Raw genomic sequence first — 22,869 nt, 5'->3', positions numbered from 1 at the left:
TGGGGCCCCCAGCAGCAGGCCATGGGAGGGGTCAGATTGGAGCAATCAAGCCCAACAGGCCCTGAGCAAAGGCTCCCAGGCTAGGGAGCTGGAGCCCTGGCTGTCCCCTCAGGCTCTGGTACCTACCAAACTGCCCCCTTCCTGGCCCCCTGGATGTGGCTGGGCACTGCCAGGTGCTGCTGACAGTGTAGCAGCAGGATCCTCTGGCATCTTGCACCTGCATTAGGAATGTCTTGTTAGGGGGGAGCAGGTTTGCAGCACAGCAAGTTGGAGCTACCACCTGCAGCACATCATCCCATATGGGCATCAGTTCAAGCCTTGGCTGCTCTACCTCCCATCCAGCTCCCTGATAATGCGCCTGGGAAAGCAGTGAAGGATGGACTAAGTGCTTGGGCCCCTGCACCCACGAGGGAGACCTGGAAGCTCCTGGATCCTGGTTTCAGATTGGTACAGCTTTGGCCATTGTGGCCATTTAGGGAGTGAATCAGCAGGTGGAAGATCTCTGTTTCTCTCTATATGTATAACTCTGTCTTTCAAATAAGCAATATAAATTTTTTAAAAAGGTAAAAGAACATTCTAGAAGGGAGAACCAGCTTCAGAGAGCTTAATGGAAATTGGAAATATTACTCATGGCTGTGCCCTTTCTGCTGGGCTGGCCTGCACATGCATTGGTTTGCAGCCACATCCTTGCCTGCTCCAGGGATCAGAGCCAGGCCCAGGGCCACCTTCTGGGCAACCTGGGTCAAAGAGGCCCATCCCGTGCCAGGCTGCTGAAATGAGACAGGAGTCCAGGCCAGGGAGGGACTGGGGACAAAAGGGGCAAGTGGCTGTCTGCTCCTGGCTTCCTTCCTAACAATCTGAATGCCAGGAAGTGCCCTGGCACCAGGGAGCCACGCTTCGCCCTGCCCGGCCAGGTTGGAGCCCCAGTGGCCCTGGGGGCATAGGACTCTGGGTCATCAAGTGGATAATGGTGCCTGCTAGGCAGCACCAGAAAGTGAGGCTCCCACACCTGCCCCAGGGCCTTCAATCAGCAGGTGACACCTCCCTCATGGCCACCTCTCCCCTTTGCCACACCCCCCAGAGGATGGCATGATGTTGCAACCGGAGCAGTCCATGATGACTTCTCCAGCTGTTTGCATCTACAGGGGAGACAGGGAAATAGAGAGCAAGCAAGAGAGCAGGCAAGGAAGGGGGGAGGGAGAGAGAAAAGGGGTCATTTACCGCCTGGAGTGCCCCAAGCAGTGTGCCTATGAGATGGAGTGGGAGAGGTGGGGTGTGGACGAAAGAACAAAACTTTGCAGGATGCAGCCATTTGGAGAGTGAACCAGCAGATGGAAGATATTTGTTTGTCTCTCCTTTTCTGTATATCTGTCTTTCCAATACAAATGACCCCATTGCCCTCTCTAAGTCACCCTGAATAACCTCTTGACCTCCCAGCTGTGAATTCAGCTCCTTTCCTTGAAAGGAAATGCCTTAAATTAGGATGATTTGTTGTGAATTTGGGGGGACCACGCTGAAAATCCAACCCCAGCTTGGTCAATGATGCTAGTTTTAGCCAGGAACCAGCTCTCAGGGCCCTGTGACCTTTCCAACGGCACCCCACCCCTCCCAGCACTCCCACCACGCTGAGATCTGCGGCTGAAGCCTGCAGGGAGGCTGAGCTAGCAGTGCCCCCACCCGTGCCCACCATGAACCTGTGGTGGTGGTGCCCAGCCCAAGCATGCCCATCCTCCACCCTGGCTCGACCTTGGGGGTCCAGGCAGGACTCATTGGGGGGAGGGAGGCGCATCACAGACAGGCACTATCAGAGACAGGCAGGAGGGACCAGGGTTTCAACGGGGGGGGGGGGATACGGCTTAGAGCTAGGGGGAGCTGGGCAGAGGGAAGCAGGTTGCAATGGCAGTCCCAGGGCAGCAGCCACCAGTGGACAGGTGGAAGGCCCCAAGCCAGCACCAGGGCGGATGGGACACAGGGGCCTGCGGGAGAAGTAGAGGCAGGGTACCAGGCAGCCTGCCGTGGCGACTCCAACCACCCAACGCTTGTGTTTCAAAACCCAGGGCTTTGACCAGTGGTCCCGGTACCCCTCGGCTGCCCGCCCGGCTGCTCCAGGAGAGTGTCAGCTTCTCAAGTCTGGGGCTCTTTGTGCCAACGTGAGCTGATTCCAGGCTTTGCCCGCCCCCAGGCCCACACCTCCCTCACTCGCTCACTCGCTTGCTCCCCTTCCAATTCCCCAAGGCCCAGGCCCTAGCCAAGCAGCAGAGAGCCTATTATCCCAAGGCGGGAGGCTGCAGTTAATTGGGACGTCAGGCTTTTAAGGTGGAGCGGGCACTGGGGCGCATCCAACTTAAGCAGCCACTGCTGGGACTTCAGGAAGGCTGAGCACCTAATGTTACTAGGGACTCCCCCCGTAGGGGAGTCGGGTGGAGGCTGGGGGCATCTTCTTGCACCCTGAGCACTTTTAGAAGCCATCGGGGGCCATGTCCGCTGCTGACTCGAAGGCTTTGTCTCTGCCTTGCCAGGATCCCCATCCGTGCGTCTGTGGAGGGGTCTCGCCTCTTGGATGTCCAGCAGGGAGTTACACCAGAGCTGCATGCGCCAATAGCAGAGAGAAGGATAGGATGCGCCCTTGGCGAGCTCCCCCAGCTGGACTTCAGGCTAGACGGGGTAGCCTTTCGGAGGATGACCCTCAGGAGGCCAGAGGCCAGGGTCCCGGGCTTTCTGGAGGTAGGACGCGGCCTCGTGGTGGGACTCTGGGTGCCTGACCAGCAGGTAACCGGTGCTAGCGGCCGGACTCCGCGGCTCTCTGCTGCCCTCTCCTGGTGCCTTGTTCTCTGCAGACGCATCCACCTGCTAGGCGTGTGGTGCCCGGAGCAGGTAGAATGCCCTCTAAGCGGTGTGAAGGACCCAGAGGCTGCACTGACCACCATGTCCAGCTTTGCGCCGCTTGCAGCCCCCGGCGGACTGCCTCTGGCTGGAAATTTGGGGGATCCTGGAAAGGGAGGCCTCTGCGGCCTGCCTGCTTCCCTCGCCCTCCTACCATGAGGCTAGCCACCCAGGCTGAGAGCAAAGGCCCTTGGCCATAGGTTCCTAGGTGTGCTGTGGGCCTGAAAAATGGCTTCTGTGCATCTCAGCGTCTTTAGAAGTCTCTGTGAGGTTAGGTGCAGGGGGTTAAGCCTCTGTCTACGGCATCGGTATTCTGTATGGGTGCCAGTTCGAGTCCTGGCTGCTCCACTTTTCATCCAACTCCCTGCTTGGGGCCTAGGAAAGCAGTAGAGGACAGCCCAAAACTGAGATTGGCTCAGCTCCAGCTGTTGTGGTCACTCGTGGAGTGAACCAGCAGATGGAAGATCTCTGTCTCTTTACATCTCTCCTTCTGTCTCAGACTTTCAAATCATTAAAGCAAAAATTGTAAGCAAAGGAAAGCACCACAGTTTGAGTTACCCCTGAGGTGGGCAACCTTCACTCTACGACCCAGGCTCAGCCTGTGGGAAGGGCTGGGGACCTGGGGCATTCTCTGGCTTCCTCTGCGTGAGCCCCCTCCAGCTGGCAGTGTCTGGCAAGATCTCAGTGAACTGTCCCCCTCCCCACCCAGTGTAAGGTGGGATACAGTCTCGGGGTGGCCCACCCCTGTGTCAGTCACACACCTGGCTCTTTGTGGCTCACTCCCACCTGCATGCTCACACGCAGGTTTCCACCTTGTCTAGAAGCCCTGCAGATGCCGCCGCCCTTGACAGCGGTGTCTGCCGCAGCCCAGAACCGGATCCCACCCTGCAGGCTGCAGGCGGCCCGGTCCAGCTATGAGTGACAGCTCTGGGGGACAGGCTGTCGGCGCCTCTGTGTGCACAGTGGCGGCTTCTCCAGCTGGCACAGCAGGATGCCAGTCCAGGAACCGACGTGCAGAGACTGGAGGTCAAGGCCAGCACTGAGCAGCAGGGAGTGCAGACGACAGTGCCAGGCTGTGATGAGGCAGGAAGTTCAAGGCTGTGGACAGAAAACTGGGGCAGGTGTACCAGGGTGGGGGGAGCAGGCCCACACGCCTCCTTTGTCAGAATCTGTTCACAGGAGCCCACATCCCGTGTGAGCGCTGCTTCAAGTCCCAGCTGTTCTACTTCTCATCCAGCTGCCTGCTTGTGGCCTGGGAAAGCAGTTGAGGACGGCCCAAAGCCTTAGGACCCTGCACCCGTGTGAGAGATCTGGAAGAAGCTGCTGGCTCCTGGTTTCAGATCTGCTTGGCTCCAGCTGTTGTGGCCATTTGGGGAGTGAAACAAAGGATGCAAGATCTTTTTCTCTGTAACTCTGCCTTTCCAATAAAAATAAATAAATCTAAAATTTTTTTTTTGCTTGCAGAGGGGTGCTTCGGCAGCTGTTGTCCACCTGGCTTTGGGTTCCCTCCCCTATTCAGGGTTGTTCCCAGGGAGGTGGAGCTGGGGCAGCTCCATCCAGGCCCTGCCTGGGAGGCCACCATCAGGTCCCAGAGGGCCTGGCCTGAGCAGCAGGGGGGACCCCACCACCCACGCCTCTAACTTTTACTTATTTGAAAGACAGAATTACAGAAAGAAGAGGGTGAGAATCTTCCATGCAGTGGTCATCCCCCAGTGGGGTATGGATCGGGCCCAGAAGCCAGGAGCTCCACCCAGGTCTCCCAGGAGGATGCAGGGTCCAAGCACTTGGGCTATCCTCCAATGCCTTTGCGTTAGCATGAGCTGGATCGGAAGTGGAGCGGTCAGGGTTGGAATGGCATGCGAGCATTGGGAGTGGCAGTTTCACCCACTGTGCCACAGCACTGATTCTCTGAAGTGCCCACATATGTGGGGGGGGTAGGAAGTGCCCCCGATGCTGCCTGTCCCATACCCCCATCCACAGTAGAGGCTGTGCTTGGTGACGAGACTGAAGGGGGTTCACAGGAAAGGAACCTCCTGGGAAGTGGGAGGGAGGGACAATGCGGGGCGGGGCCTCAGCAGAGGGGTGTGGCCTCGACAGGGGGCGGGACCGCGGCACGTACTTAAACGGCCGGCAGCGCGTTGGGTGGAGCCTCCCGGGGAGTGGGCAGGAGGGGCGTGGCCTCGGTGTGGGGCGTGATCTCGGCAGAGGGGCGGGGCCGCGGCGCGTACTTAAACGGCCGGCCGCGCGTGGGGTGGAGCCTCCCGGGGAGTGGGCGGGAGGGAAGGGCGGGGTCGCGGCGGGAATTTAAGCCGGACGGGCGCGCCGGGCGGCCCTGTCATGGCTCTGCGGCGTGTGTGCTCCGTGCTGCGCCCCGGCGTCCCACGCCTCGCCCCGCTGTCCACCGCGCCCGCGGCCCGCGAGCAGCCCGCCGCGGGGCCGGGGCCGGGGCCGGGGGCCGTGCCGGGGTGCGGGGAGGCCCAGGCCGTGCAGCGGCCGGTGCCCGCCGTGGATTTCGGCAACGCTCAGGAGGCGTACCGGAGCCGGCGCAGCTGGGAGCTGGTGCGCAGTCTGTTGGTGCTGCGCCTGTGCGCCTCCCCCGCGCTGCTGGCGCGCCACGAGCAGGTGCGCGGGGCGGGCGGGGGGCCGAGCATCACCCCCAGCCGCAGGGTGTCGGGGAGAGGGCGGCGATTCTCGCATTCCTGGCGAGTTTTCCAGCCTTGCCTATGACTTATCAACCATTAACCAAAGATGCGGCCACTTTGGAGAGAGACCGGTGTGAAACCCAGCACCTCTCACGCCGGCCCTTGGGGACAGCTACGAAAAGTGACTTCAGAGTGCCCCCCAAAGTCCTGACTAGACATGCCTTGTAAAGGCCGCCCTGAGCCTTGCTGGGGCGAGGTGGGGGTGGCAGAATGGGGAAGTGGCTCCTGTACCCAGCTAGAACCTGGATCCTGAGAGGGCTTCCCCGAAGGCAAATGCACTCCTAAGCATCCACCCCCACCCCCCAGAGCTGGAGAGTCTGCTTGCAGGCATGGTGGGTTTCTCAACCTGTTGGGTTTGGTGTCCCCCTCGTCCCGCAGGAGAGCAGACGCATGCGGCTGAGGCAGGTGGGAAGTTGAGGGCGACACGTGCCAGATCAGAGGCAGGTGTGAGCCAGAATCCACTTGGGAAGGGGGTGGTAGAAAGAGGTCGTGGAGGAGAGGAGCGGAGGGGCAGTGTCTGTGGCAGCAGAGATGGTGTCCTGGTATGAAACTTCAGCTGGCTGTGGGGAGAGCCCAGGCCAGCTGGGAGAAAGGGCAGGAGCTGGTGGGGGAGAGGAAGTGGCGAAACCTCAAGAACTTCAGCATCTAAGGGGAGCAGGGAAAGAAGCAGGCAGGAGGGAGGAAGGGAGGGAGGGGATGGTCACCCACAAGGTGGGTCTCCACGCAGGGCAAGGGACAGACCCAGTCCCTGAAGCCAGTGCCCAGGGAGGGAGCGGTGGTGGCTGCTTGGGTAGGACAGGGAGGAAGGCCGGGTTTCAGGATTTCTGAGAAGGTGGCAGAGCTGGGGTGTGGAGCTCCTGTATCCTGCATTCTAACTGGGGGTGGGAGGTTGGCCTGGCAGCTCTGCTGTTCCCTCTGGCGCCAGCTCAGGGGCCAGCTCAGGGGCAGGCAATGGGGTGCATGGGCAGTGTTGTGGGCTCCCCCACAAGAAAACTCTGGATCCTAGGGAAGGGAACTCCTCCGCAGGGTGGGAGTCTCGCTGGTGTTGGTGGGCTTCCGTGCCTGGTGCTAGAGGAAGTGAGGCAGAGGTGGGCCGGCCCTTGGTGATGTATGCCCACCAGGTACTCAGGCCTGCGTGGGAGGAGGGAAAGAAGGCCTCCTGTGCAGCTGGCTGGGCTGCAGGAGCTGAGATGAGGACCGAGGACCAAGGGCCGGCACTCAGCCCAGTTCCCACTGGCCAGGGAGGCCCAGGTTCCCATGGCAATGGCTTCGGAGCTGGGAGGGAGACAAGCAAACAGTGCAACCTTTGTCTCTTACTGGAGTAGCATTTTTTTGTTGTTTGTTTATTTGAAAATTAGTGTTAGAGAGGGAAGGAGGTCTTTTTCCAGTGATCAGGGGTTCACTTCCCAGATTTTTATTGGAAAGGAGAAGACGGAGAGGAGGAGAAACAGAAAGAATCTTCTATCTGCTGGTTCACTTCCCAAGTGACCACAATGGCTAGAGCTGAGCTGATCCAAAGCCAGGAGCGTCCTCCAGGTCTTCCATGTGGGTGCGGGGACCTAAATACTTTGCTGCTTTCCCAGGGCACAAGCAGGGAGCTGGCTGGGAAGTGGAGCAGCCAGAACACAAATTGGCTCCCATATGGGATCATAGCACTTGCAAGGCAAGGATTTAGCCACTAGGCCATTGTGCCAGGCCCGATTTTTATCTTTTATTTGGGAGAGAACGAGGTAGGTGGAGCCACCCTCTGCTGATTCACTCTGCAAATATCCCCCTCAGCTGAGGCTGGGCCATGCTGAGGCAGGCACTCCAGCACCTGAGCCCTCACTGGAATTGGGGGTCAAGGTAAAAAGGTGAGGTCCCGGTGCTGTGGTGCCTAACACCTGTGATACTGGCATCCATATGGGCTCTGGTCTGAGTGCTGGCTACTCTGCTGCCCATCCAGCAAAGGCCTCGGCCACTCCCTGCCTCTCCCTCAGAGCCACCTCCCTTGGGAGAGCTTCCACCCCACCCCACCCTTACTCCTGCATTTGCTGGCAGCTGTGGTGTCTGTGGCAGAGTTAGATAAAGCCATGTGGAGCAGGAAACTGGGCAGGAGGGCCGTGGAAGGCTGTCCCTTGCAGTTTGTTGGTTGTGGTTCTCCCAGAGCTAAAATGGTTCGGAGCTTCTTTCCCCAAAGCCCTGTGCTAGTTTTCCAACTCCCAGTATTGCCCTGCTTAACCTTGGTAGTTTTGGGGGTTTTTTTGTTTGTTTGTTTGTTTGTTTTAAGCAGAATGATAAGAGAGGAAGAGGAGACAGATCTTCCACCCCCTGTTTTACTCCTAAAGTGGCCAGAGCAGTCAGGACTGGGCCTAGCCAACGCCAGGAGCCACAGCTCCATCATGGTCTCCCACGTGGGTGCTGGAGACGCTGTCTGCCACTTTTGCAGGCGCATTAGCAGGGAACTTGAACAGGGAGTGGTGCTCCAATCTAGGATGTCTCAAGCTGTGGCTTAGCGTGCTGAGCCACAACCCTGGTCTCCCTGGGTGATCTCTGGGATGTTCAAAGACCCCTTCCCTCCAGTTGCCCTTGCACACTGCCCCCTTCCCCGGGGGATGGGGTGGGGGTCAGGGCTGCTGGATCTGCCCTTCTCCTTGCCATCCCTGACTCTACTTTCTCAGGAGCATTAGCAGGGAGCTGGGCTGGAAGAGAACAGTCAGGACTTGAATCGATGCCTTCATGGGATGCCAGTGTTGCAGGTGGAAGCTTGACGTGCTAGGCCGCAATGCCTGCTCCTCACCTAGTTTTTATAGCATAAAAAAATGAAGTTCACAGAGGCCATGCAAAGGCACAACCCTGCCCCTGGTGGCATCCCGGGGGTGTGCAGGTGTGGTTCAGAGCCAGCTTGTGGGTATTGCCCTGTGTCCACTGTGACTCAGGACATTGGCACCAACACGGGTGGACATTTGGGAGGTGACAGTCATAGTGGTGGTAGTTTGGTGGGGGGTGAGGGGTAGCAGTGCAGCTGACCAGCCCTGGGCAGCCCCTCCTGTTGGCCTTGTGCTGGTCTGGGAGCAAGTATTCCCTTCGCAGACCCTTGCCCACTGTTCTGGCTCCTGCTCCAGGCTCTGCTTGCTCCAGCTGAACCTGAGTCTGATTAGGTTCTAGTATAAATCTTGAGGGCTGATGCAAGGTTAAAGGGACTTGGAATAAAAACAAACCAAGGGCCCAGCACGGTAGCCTAGCAGCTAAAGTCCTCACCTTGCACGTTCCAGGATCCCAGATGGGCACTGGTTCTAATCCAGGCAGCCCCACTTTCCGTCCAGCTCCCTGCTTGTGGCCTGGGAAGGTAGTCAAGAACGGCCCAAAGCCTTGGCACCCTGCACCCATGTGGGAGACCCGGAAGAGGCTCCTGGCTCCTGGCTTCAGATCGGCACAACTCCTGCCGATGTGGCCGCTTGCAGAGTGAATCAACAGATGGAAGATCTTTCTCTTTGACTCTCCTTCTCTCTGTATATATCTAACTTTCCAATAAAAATAAATCTTAAACAAACAAACAAAAAAACAGGAAAATATCTAATCTTTCTCTTTGCCCTGACAGCTGCTGCACGTGGCCAGGAAGTTGCTGGGGCAGACGATATTTGACAAGCTCATGAAGATGACCTTCTATGGGCAGTTCGTGGCCGGCGAGGACCAGGAGTCCATCCGGCCCCTGATCCAGCACAACCGGGCCTTTGGCGTCGGTTCCATCCTGGACTACGGTGTGGAGGAGGACTTGAGCCATGAGGAGGCAGAGCGCCAGGAGATGGAGTGAGACTGGGGGTGGGGAGCGTGACCCTGGGCAGTCCACCTGCTGGCCTCCGCCTGGAGTTCTTTGCCTTGGTGGGTGCTGGAGTGTGCCCAAGGCCGATAGAAGTAGGGGATGGGAGCTTCCAGCCCGGTGCCTGGTCTTACATGGTTTATGGTCCAGTGATGGGGTTCACATTGCAAGTGTTTTTGCAACATGATAGGAAATCCGCGTTGCTGTTGAGATGGGTCCCCCCGGGGGCCGGTCCCTGTACATACATGTTGGTGAGCCCCGACTGGCTGGGCAGGTCCTGCCATCCCACGCTGCTTGCCTACATGGTTTCCTAATCTGCATGTGGCTCTGCCTGGCCTCCTGGCCCAGCGCCTGCCCAGATGCCATGGAGATGGCAATGGAGTGCTCTCCTTAAATTACTGCCCTGGGCAGCCAGTAGAGCGCACAGGGTTCTGGGCACAGCACAGTGTAGTCCTCTGCTTCCCAGAGCACCGACTGGGGCCTGAAGGGCAGGTCAGGGTAAGGTCAAGTCCTGGGTGCTGCTGTCAGGAACCTGGCATGCTTTCAGGAGGAGGAGGGGGACCCTGTGACAGCAGTTGGTCCCCAAGGTACCCTGTGAGGTCCTCTGTGTTTGCACTGCCCTGCCCCCTAGAGAAAGGCGGTCACATGAGGCCACTGCCTGGGAACGGAATGTCTCCTCTTGTTTCCACTTGCTTGCCAGCCCAGTTGCTGCTGATTGGCTGGGGGGAGCCCAGCCTCTGCCCTGTGATTGGCTGTTCGGGAGGCAGAGTGTCCTGGCCCACTGGGAACCTCTAGCTAAAGGAGGTGGGGACACTTGGTGGCAACCTTTGATAAGGCTGTTTGTGGAATATCCGTGTGCTCTAGGGCTTCCAGCCAGGCTGGCTGAGGGTGGAGCTGGTGGCCTGTATCCTGTCAGGGCTGCAGGAGTCCCCCTTGAGCTCTGGGTTGGGAGGAGTAGCCCCTCCCTATTGGCTAAGGTTCACACCATCTCATGCCCGGGCAGGTGTTGTGGCCTGGTGCCCAGCTCTGCCCACAGGGTGGCCTGCCACTGCTATTTGCCCGGGGTGGGGCCTGGGCTTGTAAGAACCCCTCCCAAATTCTGTGCCATCCAGGGGCCTGCAGCTCAATAGCATTCCTGGATGGAAGTGACTGGCTTGCAGGTTTCCTGTGCAGTGTGGGAACGGGGATCTGCTTCGGTGTCTCCCTGGTGGAATGGGGTGGATGGATGTCTGTCTTTCTGATTTACCCTTCTGGCCACCAGAACTGTGGACTGAGGCCACTGCCCCCAAATGAAGAAAGCCCTGGGGTTGGTCTTGTAGCCTCCCTATAGCCTCACTAGGAGCAGGTGAAGGCAGGATGGAGGCAGCGACAGCGGGAGGCAAAGGCAGAGTGGCCGCTGGGAGGAGTGATTTCCCAGGACACTTTGGGACATGCACAGGCCTCAGGGGAGGGCGTAATCCCCACTCCAACCCCAGAAGAGGAGCCCAGGGGGTCTCCCAGGGACAGGGGCCTGGGGATGTCTGTCCTATGAGTGTGAGAGAACCCCAGCTCCGGGGCAGGGCAGCTGGCAGGTGTCTGTCCCAGCTGTGCAGCTCCTGGGCTGCCTGGGGCCTGGGACAGGTGTCTCCTGGGTGAGCCTGGGCTGCCTGGGGCCTGGGACAGGTATGCATATTTCTCCAGGGAGAGTTCCAGCAAAGGCAGCACGTGTGCGCAGCTGGCTCAGTCCCCCTGCTTGGCTGGGAGGAAGTGTGTCCAGGGGCCCTTTGGGAGAAGGCTGTCCTGGCCTCATGAAATGTGTGTGTCACCTAGGCTAGAGGCTGTGCATGCTGTGAACACAACCAGATCTTCCCATCTAGGGTCACTCAGAGGCCACGGCTGCCAGCCCTGGCTCCGTGCGCTTCTGCCTGGGACAGCAATGAGGTCACCTCCTCTGGCTCTTAGGTGGTCTCCTTTAGGGTGGCTTTTTCCTGGAACTGGCCCTGCAGGTGTCCACATCAGGGGCCTCGGGGTCGCCCAGTCCCTGGGAGTCTGGAGTAATGTGTGAGGCAGCACAATGTCACCCCTTCTCTCCTGCTGCATGTCCTTGTCGCAGCCATTGGCCTGAACCATGGCTGCCTGCCCACTGAGCTCCCAACCCTGGGAGGTGTGGGTGGGAGGGGATGGTGGCCTTGTGGGCAGTGATGCCACTTAGAGAAGCTCCCTCTTGGCCCCTCAGGGGGCTGGTGGGGGCTGTGACTACTGGCTCATGACCTGGACCAGGGATTGCCTAGGGATGGGAAGGGGTAGACACACGCTGGCAGGTGATTTCTTGGCCCCAGACTTGTTTCACGAGCCATGAGGGCCAACAGGCAGCACTGGGTCCGCTGGTGTGGGAGGCATCCCAAGCACAGCTGCCATCTGCCTTTCCCTAGTCCCAGGGGCCAGAGCTTTCCTGTGGGCCCAGCTGTGGCTGGCTATAGAAGTCTTTACCAGCATCCCATATCTGGGAACCCAGCTTTGATCTCTGCCTGTGGGTTGACTCGGCTTTCTGTTTACATGTACCCTGGCAGGTGGCAAGTTATGGCTCAGGTCCCTGGGCTCCTGCCACCTGCGTAGGAAACTGGGATGCAGTTCTGAGCTCCTGGCTTTGGTCCAGCACAGCCAGCACCTCCCTGCACCCTAGTCATTGTGGGCATCCCTGGGGAGTGAACCAATGCATTGGCAGCTACTTTTTCTTCTTAAAGATTTATTTTACTTGTATTTGAAAGGCAGAGTTACACAGAGGGAAAGACACAGATCTTCCATGTGCTGGTTCACTTCCCAAATGGTGGCAACAGCCAGGGCTGGGCTGCTCCGAAGCCAGGATCTAGGAGCTTGTTCTGTGTCTTCCTCTGCTGCATTCCCAGGTGCATTAGCAGGGAACAGCTGGAATACGAACAAGTGCCCTTGTGGGATGTTGGTGCCGCAGGAGGAGGCTTAGCCTGCTACAGCATGATGCCCACCCCATCTCTCTGCCTTCCCAGAAGAAAATTTAAATGAGAAAACTCAAGGAGACTTCCAAATCCCAAGTCAGATGGGAGACTACTTGGGCCAGAGGATTAGCAGGGAGTGATTGGTGGATCCTTTTATCTGAATCCATCCCAGATGGAATAGTGCAGCAGCAGGTGCTGCCATGAGGATCGGTGGGGGTGTGGGGGGGTGCTGGGTCTCTGCGGAGAGGTGAAACAGGGGTGAGGCAGGGGTGAGGCAGCAGATAGGGATCAAACAGAGAATCTCCCAACCAGGAGAGCCAGGACAAAACCACATTGTCATTCAAAAATGACCTGCCAAGTAGCCTCAGGGGGAGGAGGAGAGAGATGTAGAGGTAAGAGGAGGGGCAGGACTTTCACCACCTGCCTGGGAACCCTGGAGGTGAGGCAGCAGCCAGGAGCAGCTGGCAGGGGGTGAGGGGAAGAGGAGGAGGTGGCAGGGGTGGGGAGGTGGGGGCAAGGGGGAGAGACCCTGTCTGCTGAGTGTCTTGTCTGTTCGGGACGGAGTCCAGGGTAGAAGGTGCTGTATGCTTCCAGGCTGTTCTGAGAACTCTGACACTCCTTACCCGTGCTGGGGGCACTCTGTCTAAAACTCTCAACTCTCCAGGCCTGAGCAGGGGCTGGTTCCCACCCAGGCCAACCCTTTGGAATGGGCTGTCAGGTTCAGGGTCAGGTCCCTGTACCTCCAGGACACCTGCAGCTGTTGCGGTGACCCTGACCATGGTCTCGTCCCTCTGTCCACAGGTCCTGCACCTCAGAGGCAGAGAAGGATGGCAGCGGTGAGTATCAGGGTTGAGTCCTCACTCTTAGGCACATCCCAGTGGCCCAGGGGAGGCTTGTTGTTGGGGACACAAACCTTGGGGTAAGGCTTGGTGGCCAAGGCTCCTCCCTGTGCACAGGGCTTCCAGCCCACCCTGCCCCTGACCCTCTGGCAACACCTGCCAGTGCCTTGGCTTGGGAATAGTCCCTGCTTCTTTCTATGACCTACCCTTTGGACCCAGTCCATTCTGCAGTTGCTAAGGGCTCAGGGCCACACATTGGGGGACAGGAGGGTGGCTCTGGAGCAGAGAGCTGCAGGGCAGCACAGGACAGGCACCTGGGTCCCTCAGGCCCCATAGTGGTTTACCCTACAAGCCTATCCCCAGGGCAGCAGAGCTGTGGATGTGAACTTGGGTACACAGCAGCAGCCAGAGGCAGCACTCTGTGGACCCATATTCAGGCTGCATCTACCTTTCCAGGCACAAGCAAGAGGGAAAAGCAATACCAGGTTCACCCGGCCTTTGGCGACCGCAGGGATGGGGTCATCTGTGCCCGCACCTACTTCTATGCCAACGAGGCCAAGTGTGACAGCCACATGGAGACCTTCCTGCGCTGCATCGAAGCCTCAGGTGGGCCCCATGCACTGGCTGCACCTGCCAGGGCCAGCCCGCGTGTGTGCAGGCAGATGCTGGCGTGGGAGGGAGGGGCCACAGCCCAGATTGCACAGGGTTTGTCCACCTCCAGCTGCTTCTCACAAAGGTCCCATCTCAGCTGCCCACCCTCACCCTAGGCTCCATACTTTCTCCCAGGTGCCATGCCTGCATGTGGAGTGTAGGGACAAGTTGGGCGTGGGTGGACTGAGTTGCCCCCAGCATCACGCCCTGTGCCCACTGACTCCTCCCTGCCACTGGGGTCCAGGGCCAGGTTAGGAAGTTGGTGCCACAGTCTCTGTGATGGGGTGCAAGTTGGCCAGGGGACCTCTCAAGCAGCAGCATCCTTCAGAACACACCCGGCCGAACTGTCCAGGGCGGTGGTTCTGATGCGCCAGTGGAGGCTTTTAAGCTCAGGGAGTGAATTAATATGTGGTAACTGCTTGCTAGGTGTGGGAGTGGGGCACTGGGAGGGGCTGGCCAGTTCCTGGCTGCCAGGGCGAAGGGGCAGGTTCTGAGGACCTTGTAGACTTTCAGGAGGAAAGGGACAACAGAAGGGCCCTATGTGGCCAGCCTGCACGCCTCTAGGTGTCTGTTTTGGGAGCCCACAGCTTAGGAGAAGAGCTGGGAGGTGTGACCAACCCTTGGAGCTGCCCAGCTGCGGGCAGGTCTGGATGGAGCCTTCCTGACACCAAACCTCCCACTTCATGGGGGCTTCTGAAGGGGACCCTGCTTTGGGGCCAGCAGTGGGGCCAGCAGTGGGAGGCACTGGGGGTTGCCATGTTCCCTGTTCAGCCTGGCCCGCATCTCCTGAGAGACCCTCCTGGCTCTTCCTCATGACAGGCGGGGCCAGCGAGGATGGCTTCTCGGCCATTAAGCTTACTGCATTGGGGAGACCCCAATTTCTGGTAAGTCCTGGAACCTTTTGCCCAGGGGGTAGGATGTGGGTAAGGGAGCTCTACCAACGCCTCGGGGCTGCCCTCACCGAAAGTGTGCATGTGTGTGTGTCTGTGACTTGGAGGCTGCCACGGTGGGGCAGGGATTGGTTATGTCCTTGGAGCCCACCCCCATCCTGGGTGAGGTGGGGCTGTTTGTGGGGTCCAGGCATTGGACCCATGGCTCAGGCCCCACGTTTGTAGCTACAGTTCTCAGATGTGCTGACCAAGTGGAGGCGGTTCTTCCACCAAATGGCGGCAGAGCAAGGGCAGGCTGGGCGCGACGCCATGGACACGAAGCTGGAGGTGGCTGCGCTACAGGTGGGGCTGCGCTGTCCTCCCTCCTTCCCTATAGGTGCCAGAGGGCAGGAGCCTGGAGCAGGGGGGTGGTGGGACTTGGGGAGGAGTTAGCTGTCTGAGGCTGGCTGGGGGCTGGCAGCCTCGGGAGTCACCAAGGAGGAGGGAGGTGGGAGGTTGTGGAGCAGCAGCAGGAGGAGGGAATATAAGGAGGGGGAGAAAGGGAGGAACTGTCATCCAGAGAGTGCTGACCGGGCTCTGAGGCCTGGGCAGCAGGGGCAGGTTGGAGCTGGCCCCTCAGGGCACACAGTGGAGATGGAGATAGCCATTAAGGTAGAAACAGGACCCAGAAGCGGATGTTTGTTCTTGCTTGCTGCCACTGGAGCTGGCAGAGGTTGACACTGACCCAGCGCCTTCTGGCTCATCCAGGAAAGTGTCGCGAAGATGGGCATCGCATCCCGGGCAGAGATTGAAGACTGGTTTACACCAGAGACCCTGGGCGTGTCAGGGTAAGAGCTGCCTTGCCGGGGTTGGAGCAGAGGGTGGCACCACTGGGCCCAGCAGAGCCCCCACAGGGTCATCTGGATCCCTTCCCAGCTGTCCTGGTTGTGAGGAGTCACAGGAACTGCCTCCCTACTTATGCAGGGGAGGGGTCTCTGTGGAGCAGCCACCTGCTGTCCCTGAGTTCAACCTGGCTATGGTATTCTCAGCAGAGTTTGAGGGGGCAGGAGACGGAGAACTCTTCTGTCTGATGGTTCACTCCCTAAATAGCCACAGTGGCTGAGGCTGGTGCAGGCTAATGCTGGAGTCTAGAACTCCATCCAGGTCTCCCATGTAGGTGACAGGGACCCGAGTCCTTGGGTCACCCCTCTGCTGCTTTCCCGGGTGCTTTAGCAGGAAGCTAGATTGGAAGGGGAGCAGCCAAGACTCCTCCAAACTAGCACCTGTAGGCAGCAACTGAACACGTTGCATCACGACACCAGCCCCCATGCTTGCTTTTGATATTTGTTTTAAAGATTTATTTTACTTGAAGGTCAGAATTAGAGGAAGAGAAAGATCTTCCACTTCTGCTATTCACTTCCCAAATAGGCCAGAACTAAGCTGATCCAAAGCCAGGAGCCTAGAGCTTCTTCTGGGTCTTCCACGTGGGTACAAGGATGCCAAGGACTTGGGCCATCCCTCTGGTGCTCTGCCAGGCACATCAGCAGGGTGCTGGATCAGATGTGGAGCAGTCAGGATTTGCACTGGCACCCATAGGGGATGCCAACCTCCCAGGTGAAGGCTTAGCTTGCCACACCACTGCACTGGCCCCAGATTTTGGTATTTGTAAATGCACTGAAATGGAGCACCATGGTGGCCACTGCAGCATGTGGGTTTGGGGCTACCTCTTGGGCACTGGACTGGTGTAGGCCAGGGCCTCCCAGTGTGTGGGCAGTGCTGCCACGCTGCTGATGCATGTGTCCCTCAGCACTGTGGACCTGCTGAACTGGAGCAGCCTCATCGACAGCAGGACTCGGCTCTCCAAGCACTTGGTGGTCCCCAACGTGCAGGTAATGCTCCGCTCCCCCCATTTCCTCCTCCTCAAGCCCTGGCTCTGAGAGTTGGGTTTGCATGGATGACTCCTGCTGTCCCTCTTGGGGACCCCGTGTGGTCCATAGGGGATGCAGGCAGATCCATTAGCATCCACAGAGTGTTCAGGCTGAGCCTTGCATGGGGTCTTGAGGACCCCAAGGAAAGGGTATTGGGAGAGTTGTCCCCCAACCAAGCTGTGTATCGGATCACCCCCAAACTTGAGCCTGGGATGGCTCTGAGTTAACTGGGTGCCTGTGTGCTGCACTCAGGGTGGCCCTGCCTGTCATCCGGCTGTCTGAACAGCAGTGCCTGGAGGGCTGTTGCTGGATGCCCGTGGGTTCCCAGCGCAAGTGTCCATCCCCAAGACAAGAGCCAGGCGGGTGCTGAGCCAGGGCTGTCTTGCATGGGCAGTGAGCTCCCATGGTGGCAGGAGCTGGCTAGCTACAAGGTTCCAGATGGGCCATCATTACATGGGACTGTGTCTGGCCAACCTGGGGCAGGGTGTGCATGTGTGTGTGATGTGTGTGAAGTGAGGCGTCAGGGAGGGGGTCCTTCTGTCCCTGTGGGAGGGGAATGAGTGGGTGCTCGTGGGCATCCATGATGATGAGACAGCTGGGGTGTCCCAGGGTTTTGTAGTGCAACCTTGACAGCATGCTTCCCCCCATCTCCCACCGCAGACAGGCCAACTGGAGCCCCTGCTGTCTCGGTTCACAGAGGAGGAGGAAATGCAGATGACCCGGCTGCTGCAGAGGATGGATGTGCTGGCCAAGGTGGGGGATGGGTAGTTTTGTGGGATCCCCCCGGGATGACACCGAGCACGGGTACCTGTCCTGGCATGAGTCAGCAGCCTCTGTCGGTGTCTCTCAGAGAGCCGTGGAACTGGGCGTGCGGCTGATGGTGGACGCTGAGCAGTCCTACTTCCAGCCGGCCATCAGCCGTCTGACGCTGGAGATGCAGCGCAAGTTCAACACGGAGAAACCACTCATCTTCAACACCTACCAGTGCTACCTCAAGGTGGGGCTGGCTTGCTCCAAGGCTTCCTGTGGGCCGCCCACGGAGGCCCTGGGGGTGGGAGACACCCCCTTTCCTGAGCCCAAGTGGGGGTGACTGATGGGACAAACATTGCAGGGAGTGGACTATCACTCTGCAGGGAGCCCCACTTCCGGTACCTCCTGTGGGCTCTGGCCATCCAGTCCTCAGTGCCTTGCAAACTGTGTGCTGGGTGGGCATAGATGGAGTGGAGGGGTGAGGGGCATCCAGGCAGGTGCCTGAGTGTGCACACCTCCCTGCCAGCTGCTTCCAGGTGACCCCAAGCACTCAGTGACTACTGTCCCCAGGCTACATACACACACAGGGGGCAGCTAGTCTTCCGCGCCTTCAGCACTCCATGGGGACGGAAGTCGAGAGCCCCATGCTTCAGCCATCACTGTCTCCCAGGCTGCCTAAGCTGCCTCTCACCTGGCAGCTGCCATCTGGCCTTGGTGTTCCCCTGCGACCACGCCGGGACCCCAGGATCACAGGGTCCTGATGGTTGTTCTGGTTCAGCTGGGCTCTGTCTCTGCAGGACGCTTATGACAATGTGACCCTGGACGTGGAGCTGGCCCGCCGGGAGGGCTGGTGTTTTGGGGCCAAGCTGGTTCGTGGTGCGTACATGGCCCAGGAACGAGCTCGTGCCGTGGAGGTTGGCTATGAGGATCCCATCAACCCCACATATGAGGCTACCAACACCATGTACCACAGGTGCGCCTTAGCGTTTCCTGGGATGGGACCTGGAGAGGGACTCAGGACCCACTCTGCTGGGGTCAGACTCCCCTCCTCCCTGCTCTGGGCTCCAAAACTCTGGTAGCAGTGGGAGGTGGGTGTGTCAAGGCTGAAACTATATATATTTGAAACAGAGAGGGAGGGGAGATGGAGAACTCTTCGATCTGTTGGGTCACTGGAGCCAGAAACCTAGAACTCCATCTGGGTCTCCCATGGAGGTGGCAGGAACCCAAGTACTGGGCCCATCCTCTGCTGCTTTCCCAGGCACATTGACAGGGAGCTGAGTTGGAAATGGAGCAGACAGGATTTGAACCAGCACTCACATGGGTGGTTCACCACTCAGGCGGTCGCTTAAGCTACTGTACCACAATGCGAGCTGCAGGTTTTGTTTTTGTTTTGTTTTGGTAAACCTAGAACAGTAGAACACTAACACAAGCAAAACTGGCCAAGTTTGGTGACTCCTGTGGACACTTACAGGGGTGCCCAAGCCATGAATGATCACTGCTTCCAGCTGTTTAAGTCATGCAGCATGGAGTCTTGTGGTCATGTACCTGCTTTTTAGGCTCTGCTAGTCTTGGTGATTTTTAAAAATATATTTTTATATCTTTATTTTTAATTTAATTTTTAAAATTTTACTTCTTTTTAAAAATTTATTATCATTTTATGATATAGTTCCATAGGCCCTGGGATTGATGTTTTGTTTTTTGAAGATTTATTTATTTTTATTGCAAAGTCATATATATATAAAGAGGAGGAGAGACAGAGAGGAAGATCTTCCATCCGTTGATTTCACTCCCCAAGTGACTGAAAGGGCTGGAGCTGCGTCTATCAGCAGCCAGGAGCTCTTCTGGGTCTCCCACACCGGTGCAGGGTCCACAGGCTTTGGGCTGTCCTGCTTTCCCAGGCCACAAGCAGGGAGCTGGATGGGAAGTGGAGCTGCCCCGCATAGGAACTGGCCCGCCCGCCCCCATGGTGATGTTTTTATGTCAACTGCCCATGCACAGTGCACACTCTCCTAAAGGGAGTGTGTGTGTGTGTGTGCCTGCCTTTCTCTTCCCTCACGGGGTCCCAGCTCCCCTCCTGGCAGTAGCAGCAGCATTAAGGAGCCCCTGAGTTTCGACCACCCCATCAGCTTTTACTGCGCTTCGTTCTTGAACATCTCCCTTGTCAGTGGTGTTAGCTCAGCAGCCAGCATGGTGGTGTGCGCAAGGTCCCCCTCTCCTATCAGCAGCCTGCATTGGGGGACGTCCAAGGTTACTCACACAGAGACCCTTCCTGTGCTGAAGGGTTCTCTGGCATCTACGGTGCAGCTCTTAAACATTCAGCTCAGCCTACCGAAGTGTCCTCAACTGGTGGCAGTGCTGAGACAGGTTCCCTGGAGCACACAGTGGGCAAGCCCCACCACAGACCTACAGGAACTTTTTTTTTTTTAATTTGAGGGCCTACACACACACACACACACTCACACACACGAGCATTTTCATGCACTAGCTCGCTCCCCACACAATGACTGAGGCTGTGCTAGGAGCTGGCACCTCCAACTAGGTCTCCCACGTGGGTGGAGGCAGGGTGTGCACTGGCAGGAAGCTGGTGCTGGGAGCCACAGCTGGGACTCGGAGGCTGTATCCGCTGCTGTCTTAGGCAGCAGCCAAGCTCCTGGCTCGCTTCCTCGGCTTTGCTCACAACACACTGTCGGCTGTCTTCCGGAACCAAAGCTGTCACCAGGCATGTGGGGCCCCCTGTGGAGTGACAGCGGATCTGATTGTGGGATGGCAGCTGCCCGGGAGTCTGCCTGGTGCCAGCCGCTGCTTGCTGTTTTTCAGCAGTTGATCTTTCTTAGGCACGGGGTTCTGACAGGGGTGGGGAGTGGAGACTGCGTTTCCGGTCCCTGATGCGCTGGGGTCGGGGAGAGCAGTGGGCGCATGTGTTTTCTTTTCTCCCCAGGTGCCTCGATTACGTCCTGGAGGAACTGAAGCACAACCCCAGGGCTGAGGTGATGGTGGCCTCCCACAACGAGGACACTGTGCGCTTCACGCTGCGCAGGTAGGCGCTGCATCCCCCGCCCCCAGCCCCGGCTGGAGCAGCTGTGGCCTGGGGCGCAGGTGCTGCGGCTTTAGCGCCCCTCTGCGGCGGGCCCCGCTGCACTACAGCAGCACAGCAGCTGTTGGCAGCACCGAAAATGAATCCTTATTGACGTTTCAAAAGGGAGGGGATAAGAAACACCTCATTAGGCGATTTCAACAGCTTATTGATGTGGGTAGACACGGCGTCAAGTCTCAGACTCCCACCCCCCACGAGACGCCTCCAGCGCACAGCCTCGCTTTATAAGCAATTTCCTGGAACATTTCAAAAAGCATTTGGAATTTAATATCCTCTGTTTCTGCCTTAAATGTTTGTCCCGTGGAGCACAGCTCTGGCAGAATCCTAACAAGTGTGAAGTGGGAGGTTCTTCAGTGTTGCAGGAGTACCCCCCCACACTTCCCCACCTCAGGCCCTGGTCCCTCCCCCAGCCCCTTGATGGGGGGGGGGTGCAGGTGTGGCAGAGGGCTCAGGTCTGATGCTCAGCGGCAGATAGGAGGCTGGGAATGACAAGCTGGGAGCCTTCAGCACGAAGCCACTTCAGACCCTGGGGGATCTCAGACCCCCAGAGTTGGCCTGACACAGCTCCACCAGCCCATGCCAAGATCTAAGCAGAGTGCCTCACACACAGTATGAGCCGTGTGTGTAAATTATGTTCTTGGTCACGTGCTTTTAGCTTCAGTAATGCATTGTTTTTTAAAAAAATGTTCTTACATTTTCATTTGAAAGGCAAGAGTTAGAGACAAGACAAGGTGGGGGGGCAGGTAGAGAATCTTCCTTCTGCCAGATCACTCCCCAGAGTGTAACAGCTGGGGCTGGGCCAGGCCACAGCTGGAACCTGGAGACTCCATCTGAGTTTCTGAAGTGAGTTCGAGGCCCTGAGGACTTGGAACCATTTTCTGCTGCTTCCCCAGGCACATTAGCAGGCAGCTAGATCAGAAGTGAAACATCTGGTGCCCATATGGGATCCCAGCATTCCAGATGGCTGCCCCTTGATAATGCATTTGAATTACCCAATGTGCACAGAATATATAGAATATATAGAAAAGCGATGTGTTGGCTTGCATGCTCATTCCACATAAAGTCCCAACATCTTAGCCACAGCCTCCGTTGGAGTGTAGCTGCCTGCTGAGGCCCTGAGCTGCTGCAGCTGGCACATAGATCTGGGGAAAGAGGCCACCTTGCTGGTTATGGGTAGCCCCCCAATGCTCCCCTGAGGGGGAGCAATAGGGCAGCCCAGCAGGAAGATGCCTGGCTGTGGGATGTAGGAGAGGGCACAGGGGCTGGTGTGTGGGAGGTGGAGTAGCGAGCTGAGGCAGGAGCCATGTCCCGCCCTGCGTTGGGGTGGAACAGCATCCTAAGACTGGCTTTCACCTGTTGTGGCCTTATTGTTTCACAGGATGGAGGAGCTGGGCCTGCACCCTGCTGACCGCCAGGTGTACTTTGGGCAACTGCTGGGCATGTGTGACCAGATCAGCTTCCCCCTGGGTAAAATGGGCCTCCCGGGTCGGGAGGGTGGGCAGGTACACCCTGGCTAGGTCAGGGACTCATGGCTGCGTGGGCCCTGTATATGTAGGTCAGGCGGGCTTCCCGGTGTACAAGTACGTGCCCTATGGCCCCGTGATGGAAGTGCTGCCCTACCTGTCCCGTCGCGCCCTGGAGAACAGCGGCATCATGAAGGGTGCCCAGCGAGAGCGGCAGCTGCTCTGGCAGGAGCTCTGCCGGCGGCTCCGCACCCGCAGCCTCCTGTACCGCCCAGCCTAGAGCCCACACCCAGGCACCCCAACCCCTCGGCCTCTGGGGCTTCAGCCTGGGTGCACCCCGGCCATCACCGTAGCTACACATGGATTCCAGGATTTTACACCCAACATTCCCAGACCTGAAGGCGGGCTGGCTGCATCAGAGGTCCCCGGCCCTGTTAATATGGGCCAAGTCTGATGCCTGCCTGAGCTGATGAGAGCTGTGCCTCTACCAATCCCCACATAATCCTGCCAGGCTCTGAGCCACACAGCCCAAGGCAGGGGTACCCCATGAGGCCTGGGAGTGTACAGGAGGCTTGATGGGAGGAGCCTACCTGCTCAATAAACCACTTTCCACCAGCTGCAAGGTCTTTGGGCCAGTTCAGGGGCCCTCACATGGGGTCAGCTCTGGCAGTGGAGGGAGGGACTTGTGGACTCAGACCCGCACCATCAGGGTGCTCCCAGATGCTAAGGCCTGGCTCCTGGGGTGCCTTGCTTGGACCCCCAGAGCCCCACCTGTTTCCTCCTGCTCTGGTAGGTTTCTGCCTCCTCCAGCCCCCTGTGGAGCAGAGTGGGTGAGGTCCTCAGCCAGCCAGGGCCAGGTCTCTGCCCCGTGCGGGGCTGCAGGTGGAATGCTGCCCTCTGCTGGCTGCGGCTCAGCTGCACAGCTGTCACACCAGCCACG

At 58.3% G+C, this 22,869-nt stretch overlaps 1 protein-coding gene across 1 annotated transcript; it reads left to right on the top strand.

The window, feature by feature from the left end:
• The first annotated feature begins 5,196 nt into the window (after positions 1–5,196).
• Positions 5,197–22,321, top strand: PRODH (proline dehydrogenase 1). The gene is made up of 14 exons (XM_004592079.4): positions 5,197–5,505; positions 9,166–9,374; positions 13,137–13,171; positions 13,631–13,780; positions 14,645–14,709; positions 14,941–15,057; positions 15,463–15,542; positions 16,502–16,583; positions 17,283–17,375; positions 17,473–17,619; positions 18,170–18,345; positions 20,311–20,409; positions 21,845–21,933; positions 22,022–22,321. The coding sequence occupies exons 1-14, from the start codon at positions 5,221–5,223 to the stop codon at positions 22,207–22,209; spliced, it is 1,815 nt and encodes a 604-aa protein (XP_004592136.2). The 5' UTR covers positions 5,197–5,220; the 3' UTR covers positions 22,210–22,321.
• Positions 22,322–22,869: the final 548 nt, after the last annotated feature.

This window comes from Ochotona princeps, chromosome 29, assembly GCF_030435755.1.
Source record: "Ochotona princeps isolate mOchPri1 chromosome 29, mOchPri1.hap1, whole genome shotgun sequence".
Taxonomy (NCBI): domain Eukaryota; kingdom Metazoa; phylum Chordata; class Mammalia; order Lagomorpha; family Ochotonidae; genus Ochotona; species Ochotona princeps.
This window is presented reverse-complemented; position numbering and strand designations above follow the sequence as displayed.